This window comes from Ambystoma mexicanum, chromosome 9 (assembly GCF_040938575.1).
Source record: "Ambystoma mexicanum isolate Mex_15411 chromosome 9, UKY_AmexF1_1, whole genome shotgun sequence".
Taxonomy (NCBI): domain Eukaryota; kingdom Metazoa; phylum Chordata; class Amphibia; order Caudata; family Ambystomatidae; genus Ambystoma; species Ambystoma mexicanum.
The window spans coordinates 596,041,440-596,064,029 of record NC_090931.1 but is presented as its reverse complement, the minus strand read 5'-3'; the positions used below and the strand labels follow the sequence as shown (position 1 = coordinate 596,064,029).

General features: G+C 49.0%; 1 protein-coding gene across 1 annotated transcript in view; it reads right to left on the bottom strand.

The window, feature by feature from the left end:
* LOC138488333 (uncharacterized) overlaps positions 1–22,590 on the bottom strand; it is a 478,649-nt gene that overhangs the window by 157,386 nt on the left and 298,673 nt on the right. The window contains exon 6 of the mRNA XM_069615227.1: positions 1,368–1,433. Within this exon, the coding sequence (XP_069471328.1) occupies positions 1,368–1,433 (66 nt within the window). The remainder of the gene's footprint in view (positions 1–1,367; positions 1,434–22,590) is intronic.

The following is a 22,590-nucleotide window of genomic DNA, read 5'->3' as shown; positions in this document are numbered from 1 at the left end:
TGTAACAACCAAGACTCAATCGCCTACGAAAAACTTTAATCAGTTTGATCTCTACATTCCAAAAGTTTGTGTTTGAACGTTGGATGAATAGAAGGTATAGAGGGTGGAGGAGGGAGGGAAGGAAGGGGGGGTAAACCAGAAAACACTCGAAGGCTTGCAGACGAATGTCACCCTGAAGAGCAAGAATGCAGGTGACGCACAATATCCTACCAGACAATAAGGACCCATCACTGGGTAATGTACCATTGCATTGATTTTGTATGCCTTTGATTTAAGCAATGTGCCCCGAGCGGCGGGGGCATTACCGACTCAAGTAAGGCCCTGGGGCCCATAGTTATAGGCCCAAAGCGAAGCGAGGGCCTTAACGAAGGCCCCGGAGCATTACCAGAGTCGGTAAGGCCCCGCAGCGCGGGGCATATAGCTATTAGTACCCAGGCCCGCAAAAACTGCGTGACCGGGGCACTAAAAGCTTTCTTTTTTTCCCGAAACGCTATGGCGTTTCGGGAAGATAAACAAAAGAACGTCAAAGAAAATGGCCGCCATGGAAAGAGAAAACAGAGTCCGTTTTTCCTTTCCATGGCTGCCATCGGGAGCGGACGCGCTGGAAACAGAACCGTTTCCAGCGCGTCCGCTCCCGAAAAAAAAGAAGGTAAGTGGGGTTGGGAGGGCAGTAGGGAGGGGAAAGGGAAAAAAAAAAGAAAAAAAAAACATACCTGGGTCCCCGGCGGGGGACGATGGAAGTCTCCAGCCGTGTGGAGGCTCGGAGCGGGAATGGCCCTGCTCCGAGTCTTCACATGGCTGGAGGCTTTCATCATCCCCCTCCGGGGACCAAGGCATAGAAGGTAAGTGGGGTGGGGAGGGCAGGAGGTGGGAGAAGGGAGAGAAGGAAAAAAATAAAGCCTTACCTCTGTCCCCGGCAGGGGGCGAAGGTAGCCTCTCAGCCATGGGGAGGCTGGCAGCGGGGATGGCCCTGCTTCGAGCCTCCTCATTGGCTGAGGGGCTGTAACGCCTCGGCGAGGGCCAATCAGAATGGCTCTTTCATTCTGATTGCGTCCTCGCCGGATACTAATAATAAATAAAGTTGTTTAAAAAAAAAAGAGCGGCTTGGGGTTCATGGTGTTGGACTTTTCTGCTTTCTCTCTGAATATTTTAAAACTTTTATGTCATGTTTTACCTAATTGCTTTTCAATTGCATGCAAATGTAATCTTTTGTAATGGTAAGCATTGTTAAAGTTTTATTGTAAAACCATATCACAAAAAAATAAAAATAAATAACTAGTTGAGCAAAAATTCATTTCGGTTTACCAACAACAAATAACTTGCGTTAAAATGTCATTCCTTAATCAAGAGAATTAGTAAATGCAAACCTTGTGCTGCAGGGCTTCCAAGGTAGTCATAGGCAGGGTTATATGGTGGCAGTTGTGTGTTTTCCTCTGGAAAAGACAATAGTCAAAGATAATGTTCCTGGAGATGTAGTTCTTGTGCTGTGATAAGAACAAGGTCTATAATGCGCAGACAGGATCCTTTAGCTATCATGTACATTAAAAACATGTTTGACTAAACTCAGGGTATTTTTCAAGTCTGCAAAATGCAAGTCTTTTCAATGTGCTTACCCTGGCCTACAGCCAATAACTCAGAATACCTGCTCACAAAAGCAAGTTACATACTACTGACATATGCATATCAATTTAGAAATGCCATGGTTGCCATTTAAAAGCCCTATGGCTTATTTCGAACCCCACATGTTACATGACACCTTTCACATGAGGCCTCTTACACCCATGGGAGCAGAGATATTGGCACCTTTGTGCAGCACTGTTAGGCAGAATCCCATGCAGTGCCCGTAGGGACCACTACACACGATTAAGACCACAGGTGGCAATACAAGTTTTACCTTTGGTACAAGCCTGTACTACTAAGTTATAGTGGTAGCAGTAGCGGAGCAGCCAAGCTTATCTCAAGAGTATATGAGCAGTAGCAGAGATTACACCAAGGGACCACAATTACTGTGACTCAAGCAAACACTGACTCAAGGTTTCAGGTAAAAAATATAAGTACATTTATTTTTAAACCATTTTTTATAAACACAACAATTTTATTCAACTTAAATAAAAACCACACGTTAAATATACTACAACTAACCAATTCACTTTGTACAGTAAGTCTCAAGGTAAGTACCCTGTGTTGAATGCACCGGTGTTACGAACAAAACACGTTACCGTGAATACAATTGCGATCACTTTTTGACAGTTCGGTTTACTAACTAAACGCGTATCCGTGACATGAAATGCTACCGGGGTAAAAACACACTTAGCACTTGAGATACTCAGAGGGAGTTGGAGGCAAAAATCACAGGCAATATTTTGGTTAGGCAGGCAGAATCAAGGAACACAGTGCTATTAGCACCATGGTTGCCGCCGGTACCATACCGGTACCACCATGGAGGAAAGGGGAATTACCACCCCATTCCAAGGTTGGCGGGGCGGTAATTCCCCCTTTCTCCATGGCCCTTCCCCATTCCCATTTGTGCCCCATAGGGCATAATGGGAATGGGCAAGGAGCTAATTACGGTACCGCAAATTGCGGTACCGTAATTAGCACCAAGGTCCCTTTGCGGGTCCCAACTTTAACGGCTGGTCTACACCAGATCTTCTCTGAGTCCTTGAAGGTAGATAGCTCAGGACTGCAGCAGGGCTTCACCGGGACGGGGTAGTGGCAGCAGCCGTCTTTCTCTCCGCTTCTCGTCGGTTCCTTGTAGATCCAGTGGCGACTCTCTGACTTCTAGCCCAAGAGACCTGCCTTTTATGCGCAAAACCCCCATTCACACAGCCTAGCTGTCCATCACTCAGCAGGGGGGTTGTCCAACCCGGACAACCACTTTGACCAATCGTGACAAAGTGCGACTTGGGTTTCCTAGGATATCCTGTACAGGAGGTGACTCCCCCCTCCCCTCACATTCAGCCCACCTAGAAGGGTTTCTGAGCAGAAGCCTGCCAAAAGACAGTGAACAAAGAAGGCGAACCTAGTTTGCCGCGCAAAGTCAAACACAAGAAGGACTTTAAAAAATGATGAATAAACCCAACCGGAGCCAATAGAAAGACGATTTGGTCAAGCGGGTTTATGTTCAAGGCTAATATAATAGCCAAGAACAGTACCACGTTTATCTAATATAATCGCGTTAGAAAAGTTAGGGTAGATACCACTGCCACCAGCCAAGTCTAAAATGTTAAAAGAGCAAAACAATGCTCTAGGAGGTACCGATACAAGGGGATACGAGTTAACCCTTTCCAGTACTCCATGGAAGATGGGGTGTACTGGATCTGTGGTAGATTGACTAAGTAAAGTTAATGGTAACTTTATCCTTTTCTGGGGGACAGTAGTCGCCTCAGAAATGGAGTCGAGGGAAGTCTCAAAGACAACGATGTGTCACGGCACTGAAGGTGCTGTGTGTGTCACGGCACTGTGTGACACACAAAAAGAAGGGGGCTACTGAAGTGGTGTACTTCAGAGTCCACAATCACAAACACAGGTAGGAACACATAGTAAAACACATGTAAGAGTAGGGGAAAAGTTCTCACTCTTACCAAGTGGAAAAAAATAAACTCCAGAAGTCCAGCAAAGCTGCTGGGGGACTCACTAGGTGAGGGAAATCAGCCATAGATGAGAATTCTCCCTAACACTCCCCCCCCCCCCCCAGACTAAGGGACAGGAGAATTTAATCTACTCCTTGATGGACCTCTAGTCGGTTACAAACATCCTAGAGAGACCATCAGCATTTTGGTGGTGACTTCCTGCTCTGTTCTCAATGGAAAAATCAAATCCTTGTAGGCAAATTGACCATCTGAGTAACTTTGGGTTTTCCCCTTTCATTTGAATCAGCCATCTCAAGAGTTGGTGGTCAGTCTGAATAGTGAAGGTAGATCCATACAAGTATGGTCTAAACCTCTTCAGCTCCCACACAATAGCAAAGCATTCTCTTTCTATTGTTGCCCACCTTGTTTCAGGATCCTTTAACTTCCTGCTGATGAAACAAATAGGGTGTTCCCTACCTTTCTCATCCAGTTGACTAAGGACTGCACCTATACCTACATTAGATGCATCCGTTTGTACAATGAAGCGTTGGTGATAGTCAGGAGCTCTTAGGACTGGAGCTTGACAAAGGGCTTTCTTTAGTCCTTCAAAGGCTTGATTGCACTCCTCATTCCACCTGACCTTTTTAGGAAATTTGGGGGAGGAGATGACATTCAAGGGAGAAGCTATGGTCCCATAGTTCTCTATGAAGTTCCTATAATACCCAGTGAGACCTAGGAAGGCTCTCACTTTGGTTTGAGTAGTAGGGGTGGCCCAGTTTTGTACAGCTTGTACTTTGCTAGGCAATGGCCTTATTTCACCTCCTCCTACCTCATGCCCAAGGTAGGTCACTGAACTCTGACCAATTTGACATTTGCTCGCCTTTATGGTCAGATGGGCCTGTCCAAGAACCAGCAATACATAACCTAAGTGTTCAACATGTTCTTTCCAAGTAGGGCTGAACACTGCAATGTCATCCACGTATGCCATACAGAAGTCCTGCATCCCATTCAGAACTTGATTGACCATCCTCTGAAATGTAGCAGGTGCATTCTTTAATCCAAAAGGCATTACCTTGAATTGGTAGAGGCCAGCTGGGGTGGATAATGCAGTTTTCTCCTTGGCATGGTCTCTCAGGGCTATTTGCCAATAGCCTGTCGTTAGGTCAAATGTGCTGAGGTACTTGGCTGCACCAAGTTTGTCCACCAGCTCATCTGTCCTAGGTAAAGGATGGGCATCAGTCGTGGTGACTGCATTTAGAGCTCTACAGTCCACGCAGAATCTCAACTCCTTGGATCCTGCCTTTGGTACAAGCACAACTGGGCTGGACCATGGGCTAGTAGAGGGTTCTATTACCCCGAGTTCAAGCATCTTGTTGACCTCATTCCTTATGTGGGATCTGACATTATCTGACATTCTGTACCCCCTGCTTTCGACAAGCAAACAGTCACCACTGAGTATGTCATGCTGGCCCCAAGGGGTCAAGCCCGGTGAAAGTGAGAACAGGGAGGCAAACTAATTCAACAGTAACTTGTACTCATCCTTTTGGTCAGATGTGAGACTGGAAGAGAGATTAACTCCTTCCACTTGCTCATCTAAAGGTAAGCCTCTGAGGAGGTCAGGTAGAGGTTCACTCTTCTCCTCCTGAGCTGAAGCTAGAAGCAAAGCTCCTTTGTCAGGTCTGGAGACATAAACTTTTAAACAGTTGGTGTGAAAGACTTTGGTAGCCTCCTTAGGATTGCCTAAGTCCACCAGATAGTTCACCTCTCCAAGTTTACCCACAACCTTGAAGGGTCCTATCCATTTATCCTGCAAGGCCCTCTGCCTTGTGGGTGTCATGATGCCTACCTCCAAGGAGCCAGGTCCGACCCAGCAACCCCAGAGGCAGGCATCATTCCCCCCAGGGAAGTGCCAGCGGGCCCAAGCTGGGGCCCTTTGTACACAGTGCTGGCGCCTTAGGCGCCAGGCTCATGTTGGACCCCTGTCCTGGCGCCTTAGGCGCCAGGCTTATAAAGCTAGACATGTGTTCAAGTGTTTTAATGTGCACTTACCTGATGCAGACCATGCTGCTACATCCAGGCCCTCTTGAGGCCTGAATGGAACTACTTTACCTGTGGGACTACTTTCCAGCTGGGTGTGGTCGGGGAAGGATACATACCTGATCGGTGGAAGGATACATACCTGGAACTTCTTCCAAAGCTATTTAAACCACGCCCGATCAGCAACTCACGCTTCGCGTTGTTCTGCTCCTCGCAGCTGGACGCTCACCGTGTCAGCTCCTGCATCTGGACTTCAGCCACGCCTGTCAGCATCCTGGGTCGCCTGCAAAGGGAGATAAGAGAGAATTGCAGAGAAAGAAGACCTTACCTGCTAAAGCTGCATCACAGAGACATCACACCGACGATCCTGAAAGGGAAGACATCATTTTAAAAGCATTTCGCTTCGATCGCTGCAGCGCTGCATTTCACTCACCTTTCCTGGGCGCCTCCATCTTCAGCAGCGATCATTCGGATCTGCACCCACTTCCCAGAGCCTAGAGAGAAAGACAGGAAAACAAGGTGAGAGAAGGAAGGGAAATAGGAAAAGCTCAGTTTCCTTCTAAGACTTACCTGTTGGGTCATTCCCATTTCATTTCGGGTCCTGCCGCTTCCTGGCATTCCGGACCCCGGCCCCTATGGGGAAAAAAGACAAAGACATTGAATGAGCGAAAGGAAAGACATTACCTGAACGCTCATCCAGAACTTACCTGTCATTTACTGGAACTGCACGTTTCACTTCGGGTCGGCGCCATATCTCCGGCGTTCCGAACCCCGGCCCCTAAGGGGAAAAAGACATAAGCATTAGCGCTTGCTGCAATAAGACAATGAACATTATTATTAAGCTTGAACTTTTGAACTTGCAACAGAACTCTTACAGCGCCTCACCTGAATAGTCAAGCTTATTTTGAACTCCCATCAAACCTCAATCCAGTGAAGTAACTGGGTTTCAACGCGCCCCTGCATCAGAAGCAGGATGGAGAACTCATCCTTCCAGACCCTAAGGTGAGACTTCACGAGGAATCGTGGAAGGGTATCGTGGAGGGTTGGAAGGGAGTGGGAGGCTTGAGCATTATTCCGTCAGTAGGTAATACTCCCTTTTCACGCACAGGGGAATATTCCTGCGAGCCAGAAAAGCCAGAGTAGAGGGGCCCTTCCTGTCCATCTTCAGAGTCCTGCGCTTCACCATTGAAGAAGCATCAGCACTCGAAGCCAGATCTGCGCCTCCGTGGGAATCAGGTGAGCGTGACAGTGGGAACCATAACAAAAACAAGCTGGTCTTCAGTAAACTCAACCATGTTAGCCTTCTGGTCATGCCAGTGTTTGACCAGAGCTTGATCAGCCCTCAAGTTATCACTTGCCTCTGCCATCGTGTGTGACATTCTCCTCCGGAGACCTATCACATAGTCAGTCACTCTGACTGGCTTGGGGGAAGGAGCACTATCCAACCCCTCCTTAATCAGGGCCAATGGACCTCTGACTGGATGGCCATAGAGAACTTCAAAGGGACTAAATCCTACTCCCTCCTGAGGGACTTCTCTATATGCAAAGAGAAGGCATGGCAGTAGAAGGTCCCACTTTCTTCTAAGGGGTTCATCTAAAGCACCTATCATGCTCTTCATAGTTCTGTTAAACCTCTCTACCAATCCATTGGTTTGGGGGTGGTAGGCAGTTGAGAACTTGTAGGTGACTCCACAGGTTTTCCAAATGGTCTCCATGTAGTGGGACATAAAATGTGATCCCCTGTCAGATATCACCTCCTTAGGAAAACCTACTCTGGTAAAAATATCAAGTAGGGCCTTAGCTACAGCTGGAGCCGTAACAGTCCTCATAGGTATGGCTTCAGGAAATCTAGTGGCATGGTCCACTACAACCAGGATAAACCTGTTGCCTGAAGTTGTGGGAGGATCAAGAGGACCAACAATGTCAATCCCGACCCTCTCAAAAGGAATTTCCACTACTGGGAGAGGCACTAAGGGTGCCACATTCTTGGTTCCACTCTTGCCAGAGCTTTGGCAAGTGTGGCAGCGTCTGCAGAATTTATCTACTTCTGTACCCATCTTAGGCCAGTAGAAATGTAGAGATAACCTTTCTTTGGTCTTCTTAAAACTTAAGTGACCAGCCAAAGGTACCTCATGGGCTAACTGCAGAAACTGGAGTCGGTTCACTAGAGGTACTACAAGTCTTTTGTAGTCTCCAGGGGTTGACTCAGTTGGTTCACTGTAGAAGAGGCCATCTTCCCAGTGCAACCTATACTTCCCAGGCTCAGTCCCATTGAGCTGAGAAGCTGCCTGTTGGTGAAGACCTTCCAAGGTAGGACACTCTCTTTGTCCCTTACTGAAATCCTCCCTGTTGGGTCCACCTTCTGCCAGTAAAGACTGCAGCTCAGGATGGTCAACAGGGTCAAGATCTCCTACCAAGGTAAGTTCCTCTTCTAGATCTGATTCCTCAGTATCTAGTTTGACCATACAAGGTTGAACCTCGCACTCAGCCTCAGCTGGTGTGGGAGTCACAGGTGTGACTTTGGGCAGTCTCTGAGATGTCCTTCTGGGCACAGGAGTGCTTGCTGTTTTCTTGCTGGCAGACTTAGGTTTCCCCTTTGTCTTTTCTTGCCCTGCAATGGCAGTAATTAAGTCCTGTGGACTTGGGGTGATAGCTTCCTCTATCATGTCCCCAGGAGAGCGTCTTAAAGTTCACTCCCTTGCAGACCTTGTGAGCTCCTGCTTCCTTCTGCTGGGGGGCCTGGGGGTGCTGGACACAACTCCAGGAGTTTTAAGGTCATTACCCAACAGGACCCTCCCAGGTACGTTATTCTGCACACTTACAGGTATTCTGACAGTCATGTCATTACACTGGATGAGAGCTGGTAACTGGGGAACCATTTGCACAGGACCTCCAGCTAACTTGGTTAAGTGTTTGGGTGCCTTAGCAACATCCTCCACTTTGAAAAAACATTAATCAACCACAGTTATGCTGACTCAAGTGTCTCTGAGGGCTGGGGTTTCCTGTCCATTCACAAGAACACTATCTTTATAATACTCTTTAGTATTATCTGGGATTGAGTTATAGACATCAGGGCCTCATTACACGGATGGCGGTAAGGGATTACCGGCACCGGTAATGGTACCGGTACCCGTAATCCCTTACCGCCTTACTACGAGGTCCCTTCGCAGGTCCCTACCTTAACGGCTGGTTTTACCAGCCGTTAAGGATGGCACCCGCAAAGGGACCTTGGAGGTAATTACAGTACTGCAATTTGCGGTACCATAATTACTGCCTTCCCCATTCCCATTGAGCCCTATGGGGGCTCAAATGGGAATGGGGAAGGGAAATGGTGAATGGGGAATTACCGCCCCGCCAACCTTGGAATGGGGCGGTAATTCCGCCATTCGCCATGGCAGAATCGGTAAATTACCGGCGGCAACCATGGCGCTAACAGCGCCATGGTTACCACTTTCCGTGTAATGAGGCCCCTAAATTCTGTCATTCCCAAAGACCCAAGGATACTAAAGAAACACTGGCTGAGACTCTCATGGGCCCATCAGCTAGTAGCTGAAAGTTTCCACTTGTCATAGGTACTTCATCCACCTGGGAGAAGGCTACGGAGACAGTGTTGATCCCTGAAGGTTTACCCTTACACTTGGGATCTCCTTTCACATGGCCAGGCAGCCCACAAACAAAGCATTTTCCAAATGCTCTCTGGAATGGGGGTTTGCCCTGGCCTCTATCTGGTGTGGAACCAGGTGGTGCACTAGCCTGATTTCGGTTTACCTTGTGGCTTACCCTGGTTATGTTTGGGGCCCTCTTTTGGATTGAAATGATTGGAATTCTCTTTGTTGTCTTTCTTTGGCTGTTTTCTCTACTCCTTTTTCTGAATAGCCCCAGAATCCTTGTGAGTGGCCCTGTTGGTAACCCACAAATCAGCAGCCTTAGCTAACTTCTTAGGATCTATCTCCTTTGAATCGGCCAAGTGTTGTCTAAGCTCAGGAGAGCAGACATCAAAAATAGACTCCAACATTACAAGATTCCTCAAACCTTCATAAGTGTTCACTTTGTAACCCTTAACCCAACCATCTAAGTTTTTCAAACATTCACACACCCAGGTAGCCCAAGGAGTACCATTGTGCTTTTTGAGGGTTCTAAACCTCTTAAAATACTGGGAAGGGGTCTTCCCAAACCTAGCTATTAATGCTAGTTTCACACACTCATAATCCTGTTTATCCTCCTCCCCCAATTCCATTACAACATCACTTGCAACAGGGGGGAGCCTAGAGAAAAGCCAAGGAATCAACTGATTCCCTGAGTTACCTTGAATCCCATGATTGCACTCAAACATTGCTAACCAGTCAAAAACATCAAGTTTAGTCTCATACATACCAATCATTTCCTTTGGCATACAGGGTCTCTTAGGGCTGGAAGAACTAGAAGACTCGGGGAGAGAAGCATTTTCTAGGGACAGTTTCTTCATTTCTAGTTCATGGTTCAGCTCCATTTCTCTGAGCCTTAACTCTTGATGTTTCATGGCAGTTTGTGCATCAATACGTTTCACTTCTAATTCAAGTCTCATTTTCTCAAGTGCAATAAAGTCAGGAGTAAGTGTAGGACCTGTGGGGGTCGGTGTGGACATAGGTTGTGCCTTCTGACCAGGCAAGGGAGTTGCAGGGTTTCCTAGCAAGGACTCATCTACTTCTTCACAATTAACACTCTCAGAATCAGAAACATCAAAATCCACATTTACTGGAGTGGTAGGTCCTTCTGACCCACTCTCCATATTTTTTCCCATTAACTTTGCAATCAGTTCAGATTTCTTTCCTTTACCAGAGATATTCTAATCCCTACACATGGTTCTCAGAACCTCAGCAGTATAGAGTAAAAGACTATCTTCAGTGCAGTTTCCCATATTTGACATGATTTCTTAGTTAAATATAATTTGTGGTGTTAGCCTTGTGGTTAGTTGAACCCAAGCAATAGCAGCACTCTAAGTGTAATCACTCCAGTTCCAAATCCTCACCGCTGTACACCAGTGTTAGGCAGAATCCCGTGCAGTGCCCTTAGGAACCACTACACACGATTAAGACCACAGGTGGCAATACAAGTTTTACCTTTGGTACAAGCCTGTACTACTAAGTTATAGTGGTAGCAGTAGCAGAGCAGCCAGGCTTATCTCAAGAGTATATGAGCAGTAGCAGAGATTACACCAAGGGACCACAATTACTGTGACTCAAGCAAACACTGGGCCTCATTACACGGAAGGCGGTAAACCATGGTGCTATTAGCACCATGGTTGCCGCCGGACACAATACCGGTACCACCATGGAGGAAAGGGGAATTACCACCCCATTCCAAGGTTGGCGGGGCGGTAATTCCCCCTTTCTCCATGGCCCTTCCCCATTCCCATTTTTGCCCCATAGGGCATAATGGGAATGGGGAAGGAGCTAATTACGGTACCGCAAATTGCGGTACCGTAATTAGCACCAAGGTCCCTTTGCGGGTCCCAACTTTAACGGCTGGTCTAAACCAGCCGTTAAGGTCGGGTCCCGCAAAGGGACCTCGTAGTAAGGCAGTAAGGGTTAACGGTCACCGGTACCCTTACCGGTGACCGTTAACCCTTACCGCCTTCCGTGTAATGAGGCCCACTGACTCATGGTTTCAGGTAAAAAATATACGTACATTTATTTTTAAACCATTCGTTATAAACACAACACTTCTATTCAACTTAAATAAAAACCACATGTTAAATGTACTACAACTAACCAATTCACTTTGTACAGTAAGTCTCAAGGTAAGTACCCTGTGTTGAATGCACCGGTGTTACGAACAAAACATGTTACCGTGAATACACTTGCGATCACTTTTTGACAGTTCGGTCTACTAACTAAACGCGTATCCGTGACATGAAATGCTACCAGGGTAAAAACACACTTAGCACTTGAGATACCCAGAGGGAGTTGGAGGACAAAATCACAGGCAATGTTTTGGTTAGGGAGGCAGAATCAAGAAACACTCAAAGGCAGGAGTTCAAAAGTCAAAGGGCCGGAGCCAGAGTTGAGAGACACCGGGGCCTGTTGCCGAGGATCACACAGTCAGATAGTTCGAGATTCAAAGTAGCCAAAAGTACTTCGATATTGTCAATGTTCGGAAGCAAAAGTTATAAGAAGGAGGGAAGTCAAAGGCAAGCCTTGGAAATGAAGAAAAGGGATTCACCCAGTTTCCTCAAGCAGAACACAGTACCTTGTTCCAACGGTGCAGCTGGTGCCCTGGCCGTTGTTCCTAGTGGTTTCCCGCAGACCCACGATTCCTGGAGCTTTGTTGTAAAGGGGGAGGTCAGAAGTGGGTCTGCAGCGCACAGGGATGAGGCCGGCAGCAGCGACATAGAATTAAAGGTGCGCTCCTTAAAAACAGGAGAAGCTCATCAAATGGCTATACGGACCACTACAGCTATGTGCAGCGATTTCGACCAAGCAAGAGGATCCTCTAGCTGTGGAAGATGAGCTGGTTATCCCCACTACACTCAATGGAAGAAGACTCCGGACTGGATCTTCTCTGAGTTGTTGAAGGGCGATAGCTCAGGACTGCAGCAGGGCTTCACCGGGACGGAGAATTGGCAGCAGCCGTCGTTCTCTCCGCTTCTCGTCGGTTCCTTGTAGTTCCAGTGGTGACTCTCTGACTTCTAGCCCAAGAGACCTTCCTTTTATGCGCAAAATCCCCCATTCACACAGCCTGGCTGTCGATCACTCAGCAGGGGGCTTGTCCAGCCCGGACAACCACCTTGACCAATCATGACAAAGTGCGACTTGGGTTTCCTAGGATACCCTGTGCAGGGGGTGACTACACCCCTCCCTCACATTCAGCCCACCTAGACACCCAGGCGCCTTGAGGAGGGCTTCTGGGCAGAAGCCCGCCAAAAGACAGTGAACAAAGAAGGTGAACCTAGTTTGCCGCGCAAAGTAAAACACAAGAAGGACTGTAACAAAAAGAAATGGCGAATAGACCCAACCGGAGCCAAGAGAAAGACGATTTGGTCAAGCGGGTTTATGTTCGATGCTAATATAATAGCCAAGAACAGTACCACGTTTATCTAATATAATCGCGCTAGAAAAGTTAGGGTAGATACCACTGCCACCAGCCAAGTCTAAATGTTAAAAGAGCGAAACAATGCTCTAGGAAGTACCAATACAAAGGGATACGAGTTAACCCTTTCCAGTACTCCATGGAAGATGGGGTGTACTGGATCTGTGGTAGATTGACTAAGTAAAGTTAATGGTAACTTTACCCTTTTCTGGGGGACAGTGGTCGCCTCAGAAATGGAGTCGAGGGAAGTCTCAAAGACAACCCTGTGCCACGGAACTGAAGGTGCTGTGTGACACACAAAAAGAAGGGGGCTACTGAAGTGGTGTACTTCAGAGTCCACAATCACAAAAACAGGTAGAAACACATAGTAAAACACATGTAAGAGTGGGGGAAAAGCTCCCACTCTTACCAAGTGGAAAAAAAATAAACTCCAGAAGTCCAGCAAAGCTGATGGGGGACTCACTAGGTTAGGGAAATCGGCCATAGATGAGAATGCTTCCTAACAAGCACCCTGTCATGGAGGAAGCAGAAAGCGACTGATGACTATGGCCCTCATTAGGACCTTGGCGGAGGACCATAGCGCTATTAGCACCATGGTCCATGGCGCTAAGCTGCCAACTCCGCCATGGTGGTTGGCGGACTTACCGCCCCATTCCGACCTTGGCGGGGCGGTAAGTCCCCAATCCCCATTTACCCTTCCCCATTCCCATTTTTGGCCCCATAGGGCATAATGGGAGAGGGGAAGGCGTTAATTACGCCACCGTAAATTACGGTGGCGTAATTAACAACAAGGTCCCTTAGCGCCATGGATTTTAACGCCTGCCAAAAGCAGGCGTTAAAATCACCATGGCGCTAAGGGAACTCGTACTCAGGCGGTAAGGGGCGGCATGGTTTACGCCGGCGTAAACCCCTTACCGCCTGGGTCCTAATGAGGCCCTATGCATTTTGTGGCACTGTTCATCCTTTAAGGGCTCCATCCAGGAAAGAGAGGGAAATCGCTATGAAAGAAGAAAATAATTATGTAACATGAACATACATTATGGCTTGCCTAACTAATGGGGAGTGTTTTCATTAAACATTTACCTAGGCTGTGGAACCATGGCGATCAAAGAATGTTGTTTGATGTAAAATTAACGTATTCCTTCATTGAAGAGAAGGTTTTTGGCAACCATCATCTTTTAAGAAAGTCCTTAAAATGGAACACTTGCTGATATTATAAAATGACCTGATAAATGCATACCAGATGTAACCCCAGCCCAAATGGGGCCCTTAAGACAGGGGCTTATTGATAGATATATGTAGTGGGAGCTAGAGAATGGTAGAAAAGAAACTAACTACAGACACAGCGAAGGGGTTTTAAACATTTATATTAAATGTGTATGGTTTTGACTAATTTCCTTACCTGACTGTACTATGTTTCCCCACCATTGGGGTGGGAGGCGGGGGACCAGAGCCTTAGGAGAATGGGCTAGACTTCCCCGCCAACCAGACTGAACTTAGAATGAAGATTCCAAGCAAGGAGAGGGCTGTTGGAAAGTGTACGTTGGAAGAAAAGAGAAAAAGGAAAGAGACAGCAAAAAAGAGAGAGCAGGACTACTGTGCTTCCAAGGAGGAAGTGGCCTCGACTCGAGCGGTCCCGCTGGGCCCTGGGATTTTTCTATCTGGACTGCATCTGCCAGTTGCAGCCCAGCATACTACAAAGTCCTGTGCGCAGTGCCGGAGCAGACCGGGTGACTTAAGAGCCCCAGCTTGGGGTCGGCAGACATGGAGCCCCAGAACTGCGGCTCTGCCTGATACCCATATGGCTTATCCAGAGGATAGACCGGGTGAGGCGCTGAAGATTTAAGCCCAGCGCCGCGTGAGGTGTATAGCCCGGGTGAAGCAACAGGGCAGCATCAGTGGGGCGACCCCAGGCAAGCAGCGCAACCTGGCAGGCAATGGACCCCCTCCCCCGGGCCAGTCCGGTCAGGTGGGGAAAAACAAGCCCCAGGCTGTATGGGGCTTCCGCGACCCAGGTGAAGCGTAATGATTGTTGTGGGCTGCCTCCGGTCCCCGGGGCAGCCCACAGATGCCGTCGGGATCACCCGACAACACAGCTACGCCGGTGGGCAACCGGCGAATCGAAGGTAGGGGTACACCCTACGGCGCCCGGATCACCAGGCGCGATCTTAATAGTGTGGGGGGTTCACCCCGGTTACCAGCAGCCGCTGCTCCAGGGGCACTCGGGCCGCGCTGCACACAAGGCCACAACCACGTGGCAATCACCCCAGACACAAGGACACAGACACGAGTTGCCACTTCCTGGGGCTCTGCTGCTCTGCCCTCGCAGCGCCAGCAGAGACCCTTTTATTAAGTGAGCGTCATGACACAGTCATGACGTTCACGTCAGAGCAAAACACTAGACAACCACACAACATCCCTCCTTTATTATAAACAAACAAAATCAAAAACCCACCGCAAACATCAACCACTCTACTGGGTTCCACTTGGTGCCTTCTAGTCCACGCACCAACTGTGCCCCTACATCATCACAGCAAACATTGGGTGCATTCCAATCCGCGCACCACCTAAGAGCTATTGAAAACTCAAACATTTTAACACTGCAAAACAAACAGGTGTGTTCCAGTCCCCACACCACGGGGCCCGACGACGGGCTCCTCCAACTCAGAAGATCCCGGGATCAAACTGGCCACCGGCGCCGCTGCAGGACAAGAAGAATATATTCTCTTCATATTCCTCCTCCCCCATATCATACGGCACTTCTCGGGTCCCTTCCGCCACCTGGATCGCTGCCACCTTGGGGGTCCTTCTCCCCTTTTCCACGTTCCCCCCCCCCCGATGTCCCCACAATGCTGGCTGGGGCTGGGGCTAGGCACACCCGTGCAAAGTGGTCTCCTTTCCCGCAACTTCCACCGATCTGTCCTATCGCCGGGCAGTCCTGCGGGTGTGGAAGATCCCGCCCACACTGATTGCATATTGTGGCATTGGGGTCTCTCCTCGGCCAGTCTCCCTTCCTCATCACTCTTCCTCCTGGCCACCTGCCGACAGCGGCCATCTCCTCAACCTTCACTCGCTGCATGGCGACCTCCATCTTGAGGTGGTGTCTAGAGGAGTCCATGACCGAGGCCCGCACCTCTGCCAGTTCCTGGGCCCAGCCCAGCTCTAATATTCGATCGAGGGTCAGCGCTGGGTCCCTCAGAGCCTGCTTGCGCAGTTTGGTGGAGCTGCAGCTGTAGATGATCTGCGCCCGGATCTCGTCGTCCTCGAAATTCCCCATGACAGTGCAATTCCGCGCAGCTTCCCATGGAAGGCATCGAGGCTTTCCCCTTCCTCTTGCCTCGCACACCTCATCCTGAACCGTTCATAGTCCCTGTTGACCATTAGCCTGAAATACTCGTTCAGGGCTGTGATGGCTGCATCGTACGACTGATCTTGGGGCCTTAATGTCTTGAACAGCCTCTGAACGGCCAGTCCGGCAGAGTACAGGAGTGTTGGGCGTTTGGCTGCATCTTTGATCTCCATTGCAGCGAAATACAATTCCAGGTTCTCCACCCAGCCCATCCACTGGGCCCCCAGACTTGCAGGCGCACCCAGGACATCGAAATGGGGCATTGGTGCCAGCTGACGCCTACATATCCCCTCGTCGTCCGACATGCTGAATATTGTTGGGGATGCCAGCCGCAGTCACCGGTGTTGAGGGGTGCCTGCAGTTGCTGGGCCTCAGGTAGCTTGACCACCTTGTGGGGAGGTCTCTTGGCAGCACCCAAACGCTCCAGGGGTAGTCATTTCCCTCTCGGGGGGCGTTGCTGGTGGTAGACCGGGGAGTCCCCGCTGCACTATACACCAATCTGGGCACCCAATTTCTTAACCCTGATGGCCACGCCCTTTTGCGCCCCCTGGTTGACTTCAACGGGGTCGCCCAGTTCCTCCTGCCCAGGGGCGCACAAGCACTCCAGGTGGAGCTGCAACCCCTAGGGCCCGGTCAGGTGCAACTGCGGGGTTAGATGACACCCCTCTTTCTTTATCTGGGCTACCGATGTCCAGGCCAGGCCACTTTCTGGCTGTTCTGCCGGCCTCGAGATGCACTTTTGGAAGAAAACTCATATTGTTTCCTTCCAGGCCCAGGTGTTGACAGGCCTTCTGTCACTGTGGCCCGGGCCTGCTCACCGCAACCCGGGTAAGGTAATGTTTCTCGCCCTCTCCGTGGGTGAAGTGGAGGATTGGCTCTGCCCCCTTCATTTGTCTGCAGGGCTCGTGAGTAGGCCACGCCCCTTCTTGCTCTTCCCTGTTGGTGCCTGGGGGCGGCGGGACACGGACCTCTGGAGGCCGCTCCTCCTCTTCGGGCTGCTCCGGCGGCCATGCGATCCACTTCCTCAAAGCAAGCCGAGGAAAAGAAAAACAAAGATGCTTGCGTCCCTCTTCTTCCTCTCCCTCCGACTCGGGTGACCAAGGACCTCCTGGTAGTCGCGGGCCAGACAGAGGGTTGGCTCCGCCCCCTCCTTTGTCCAGGGACAGACCAGACTCCTCCCCCCAGTCGGACCACGCAGTCACCACCGCCCGCCGGGTGACCCGCACGGCCGACGCCGCAAACGAAAAGTCAGCCACTCCAGCTGACACCAGGCGACCCGTGCCGATGCACCGCAGGAGGGCCCTGGGGCACCAGCAGCCCAGCTGTCACATGGCTGCGGCCTCTTCTCCTCCACGCACGCGGCTTGATGCCGCTGCAGTCAGCTCCAGGCTTCACGGAGCCAAGCCCATGTGCTATGCACACCCAGGCCGGAATCCTCGTCGCCAATGTTGTGGGCTGCCTCCGGTTCCCGGGGCAGCCCACAGATGCCGTCGGGATCACCCGACAAGACAAATACGCCGGTGGGCAACCGGCGAATCGAAGGTAGGGGTACACCCTACGACGCCCGGATCACCGGGCGCGGTCTTAATAGTGTGGGGGGTTCACCCCCGGTTACCAGCAGCCGCGGCTCTGAGGGCACTCGGGCCGCGCTGCACACAAGGCCACGACCACGTGGCAATCACCCCAGGCACAAGGACACAGACACGAGTTGCAACTTCCTGGGGCTCTGCTGCTCTGCCCTCGCAGCGCCAGCAGAGCCCCTTTTATTAAGTGAGCGTCATGACACAGTCATGACGCTCACGTCAGAGCAAAACACTAGACCACCACACAACATCGATGGCCTGTGAAGCAGTTTCTCCACCCAAGGGCCAGATGAGGCGGGCACTGAAGATCTGTGATGGGGAGGACAGCGAGAGACTTACCTGGAGCCTGGCTGGCTGTACGTCCTATGCGGCAGTGGCTCCTTGCTGGAGTGTAGGATCCACCCTGAGAAGAGCCAAGAGGAGGAGCGGGTGTTTTTGCAACTAAGGTGTGAATCTGTTGGTTATTGTGTAACACACTAAAAGTACTGAAATTTAAATTGTGCGGTACAAACATACTAACTGGCGTGATGGGACGTATACAGCCAAGTCACTAATGGTAATCACACAGATAGTGTAGTGGGAGAAAGAGGGAAATATTGGATAGAGACGGAAGCCCATCGGAAGGTGTGTTTAAAGAATCTGTTCAAGGTTTATCTGATGTGGAGTTTGTTTTAGTTGGGTGTCCTTTACCTCAGGGATAATATAAAATGCAGTGATTGAGAAATCAAAGGGGGCAAATGGGACGTGGAGACTGTTTACATATTTTTACGTATTGTAATTTAAGCACACTAAGAGTTAAAACCTCCCGTCCGGTGTACTGTGCCTTATTTACTATCCGGAACCCAGGTTTTTGGCCCATCTCCTGTGTTAACATCTTAAATTGCAGGTTGCTCAGCGCCTCACCACACTAGCTGGTCTGGGGTAGTGGGGTGGCTCTAGTGTGGTCCATTGCTCGCCCCGGGGAAGTTTAAAGTGTGTGCTCATCGGCGCCAGGATCAGATAACTAAGGGCTACACAGACTTTGTGGGAAAAGGTTTGCGATTCAGGTAAGCAGGATCATAGGCAGGGCTATGTATCAGCATCTCAGCGTGTTGTGCTGGGAAGACAAAAGGGAAAGAATGCATACTGGGTTTATAGTTGTAGTGCTGCAATTACATCACACTGCTATATCCATCCCCAGGCACACACAGGAACTTAACAATGAGCCTACCCAATCAGAAGTCTGTAACCTTTGGATCCCCAGATGCTTTGGACTCCCATCAGTCCTAGCCAGTACAGTCAATGGTGAGTGATAATGGGAGTTGTAGTCCAAAACATCTGAAGAGCCACAGGTTGCAGACCCCTATTACATGGTTTGACACCACTTTGTTATTTTCTCCTTGCCTAGTCAATACAGGAAATAGCAGCACACCTTTTAAAATGCACGTCTTGGCAATGTAGCACAATTAGCATTGCTGCTTTGCCTGGATAACCCATCATATTCCTGACTTTGGAGTTTCTATGACTGATCCCAGAACATACAAAGTATTTTCCTATAGTTACCCCTGGGTCACATGACCCTTGTCCCAAGACTTTGCCCCTGTTTTATTTACTGGTGCTGCACAAATGCGCAATGTCAGGGCAGGGCACATCTAATTGCTCAAGATTTTCAGTGCAGTGGAAGGCAGAAAAATTGAGGGCAAGTTGCATGTATGCGCTGAGGATCCCTCTGGTACTGGGCCGGGACCTGTACTTTGGAAGACGAATGTGGGCTCCAGATGCAGTAGAGCCAGGGCCTTGCTGTTCTCCTCGTGTTACTTCACTGAAAGAAAGGAGAGACTTGTGGAGATTGTAGCAGTTGCAGAAGCAAACAAGTGAAACTTTGATGCTGGTCTGCTGTTAGACTGTCCTGCTTGCTACTCTATATCTTAGCTCTCAACTCACATACCTTTGCCATGTGTCACTCTCCATGGATTAAGTTAATTCACCCATCAAGTGCCTTACCTGCTCATATGTTTCAATGGGCTCTCTGCGGGGTCAGAAATGCGAGACAGACACAAAGATATAGCTTTCTTAAAATATACTAATTTTCTGACCCTATGATGCCTCTGAATCTTACAAGGGTCTTGGGAAGTGTTTAGGAACATGAAGTTGTATTCCTTTCCACAAGAAATAAGGGGAAATATTTTCAATCCCCTTTCTTCAGATGGTATAATGTAGGCGGATGCTCAACTAGGGTATTCTCCCTTTAACTGCAGTGAGACTAACGTTTTGTCCTTTTCTGGGACTACATAATATTGAGGACAAAAAAGATGATATAAATGACCCTCTACAGATTTCCTAACAAGAGAAATTGCTTGATTAGACAATATCTGAAAAGTCACGCCTACATTAATGCAGAAAAAACAATAGTTGTATTGATTTTTTCTCAATGTTCCTTACTCCCCTAGTGGCAAAAGGGTCTGAGGTCATCTCTTCCCCAGCTACGGATGTAATAGAGCCAGGTTTGGGGGGTTGCACATATGACCTATCAGGGGAGGGAGTATGTCCATGCCAATTTTTCTCTGATCTAACATAGGTGGGGTTAGTATCTACCATACTCACGTGGGATCCCCAGTTTGTTTCAACTGAATCCAGTCCCAATCCTGACACCATATGTGCGGGGTCAGAAATGCGAGACAGACACAAAGGTATACTTTTCTCAAAGGTTGCCATTTTTATTAAATTAAAAGGGGTGAGGTGAACGCCTATCTTTCCCTAACCTAACAATGATGGCCCTACCTGGCAAACAAAGACTAAATAATAATGACCGACCTAGTGTCCAAAAACTCTCTGACCCTCATATCAATTATAGAAGGGAAGTATGTCTAACTTTAGTTCAAAAAAACAATTGATCAATTCAAACTTAAAGGTTCCTGAAAGCACTCCTTGTGACCAGAGTTGGATTCCCTTCCCTGGATCAATTAAGGAATACTTTGAGCACAGTTCCGTTTGAACAAAGTTCTGTTCAAAGTAACACAAAAGTCTGTTCCAACCAATTTGTCTTTCCCTGGGACACAGCAAATGTCTCTTCCACAAATGTCTGCTCAGAATTCAAATCAACTGATATTTCCCACAATATCCTTCTTTAAAACGTAAATGTTGTTGGGAAGTGGGGGTGATCGTCCCAGGACCCCAAGGTGTTCCGGATGAGGCTGAGACCTGTGAGTGTTTTGTAGGTATCTGGGAAGGTTATAGGGGGAGGGGAATGTTCATAGAAGCAGCCTTATGGGTAGATATTATTTGTTAAATATTGATTGTGCTGGAAGTGAAACGTCATCATAGAAAATAGCTGCCATTTTGAAAACGAGGCCTAGTGTTGCGTTGAAGCCAAGGCAGTATGCCCAGGCTCAGAACATAGAGATAGGTGAATGCATGCATGGTTGGGTTGCAGCATACGCAGTAGTGAGAAAGATCAAACTCGCAAACAGTCATAAACCTTTAATTGTTTCATACTATTAGCATTCGTATCCCAGAAGGAATGTGCCCTGCAACGCCGTGCTGAGAGCTCCCTGCAACAAGTTATCCCACGAGAAGGAGGACACAAGCCTCTGACCTTCACCAGTCCAACACCTAGGTTATAGTGCCCAGATGCCCCCGTCCCAAGAACCCAGCATTCCAGGGTACCAGTCAGCCTCAGACCACTGACCTTAAAATTGTTAGACTGCCAATTTATCAGGAAGATCACAGCAGAATATCCCAGACTCCTGTGAATTCTAATGCAAGGTGCCAGGGAGGGAAAGTAACCAATTTAAGCCTGGGGTGGATGATCTGGAATGGCACTGACACATCTGGGATCGAGCAGGGGTTTATAGTTATTGTGACCTCGAAAGTAGCCTCTGCGCCCTTGTCTGCAGTACCTGGTGCACATTAGGCCACAGTTAGGAGATGTGATGAATTGTGTTATTAATTGGCAATCAGGAGCTTTAGGCTGGATGACGTAAAACCGAGAACCCCACATGGAAGAAGATGGACAGAAGAAGCTGGGACCAATGACCTGAAATCCCATATGGAGGAGGCCAGCTATGTATAGGTCGCACCAACCAGCTATGTGGATTTGTAACCTATGTGATTTACGTCAGTTGTGATACTTTTACCTTAATAAACTATTGTCCATGCTGATGTTGTCAGGGCGCTTCGTGGCAGCAGAGTCCTTTGCTGGCGTTCATTTGTCTTCTATGAGAATAAACCTTGTTTTCCTTGGAAGAGGTGTGCTGGGCCTTTTTCCCTAGTGAGGTGTGTATTTTCTGGCGTGAGCATTGTGGGGCTTCTTGCCGTTTTTGGTGACTCCGACGTGATTCCAGATTTTCCACGAAGACAGGTTTCCAGGTCGCACATCTAGAGGGGCCACGCCCACCTGCAGTAATCAGTCCGAATTGTGCAACCCATAGTGGGGTACAGGAGCCGTTTTCACAGAATTCCTGTCAGCTCTTTGGAGCGAGGCGCTGCTCCTAAGAAGCTGCAGCCTTGTTATTGGGACCCCGTGACATAGGAGCTCAGGTGAACACGCAGGAAGACGCAGATGTATGTACACCTCTTGCAGGCGACAAGAACGGGTTGACGCTAAGTGAGCAGAGGAGGAATAGGGACGACGTATGTGGGTTTGTGTGTGTGAAGAAGGATGAGTGGGGATGTATGGTAGATTGCTGTATATTCAAATTTAATATTGTGTGAAGGCCACTTTGTCATGATCTCTGCTTCCAAAAGGTCAGGGTTTTCCCAACTCCCTTGGAAGCAGATCCATAACCCAGGTTCCGAGTGCCAACCAGTCCCAATTGGGACCTTTTGGACCCAGTCCTGGCGCCAGTGGCACCAGGCTCATAAATATGCCCAGTCCCAGCGCTGGAAGCGCCGGGCTCATAATGCTTGGGTGGACTTACCTTCAGCAGACCATGCTGCTTACTTGCCTGCCAGTTGAGCCTCTGATCCTCTTCTGTTTGGAACTACTTTTCCTGTTGGGTGG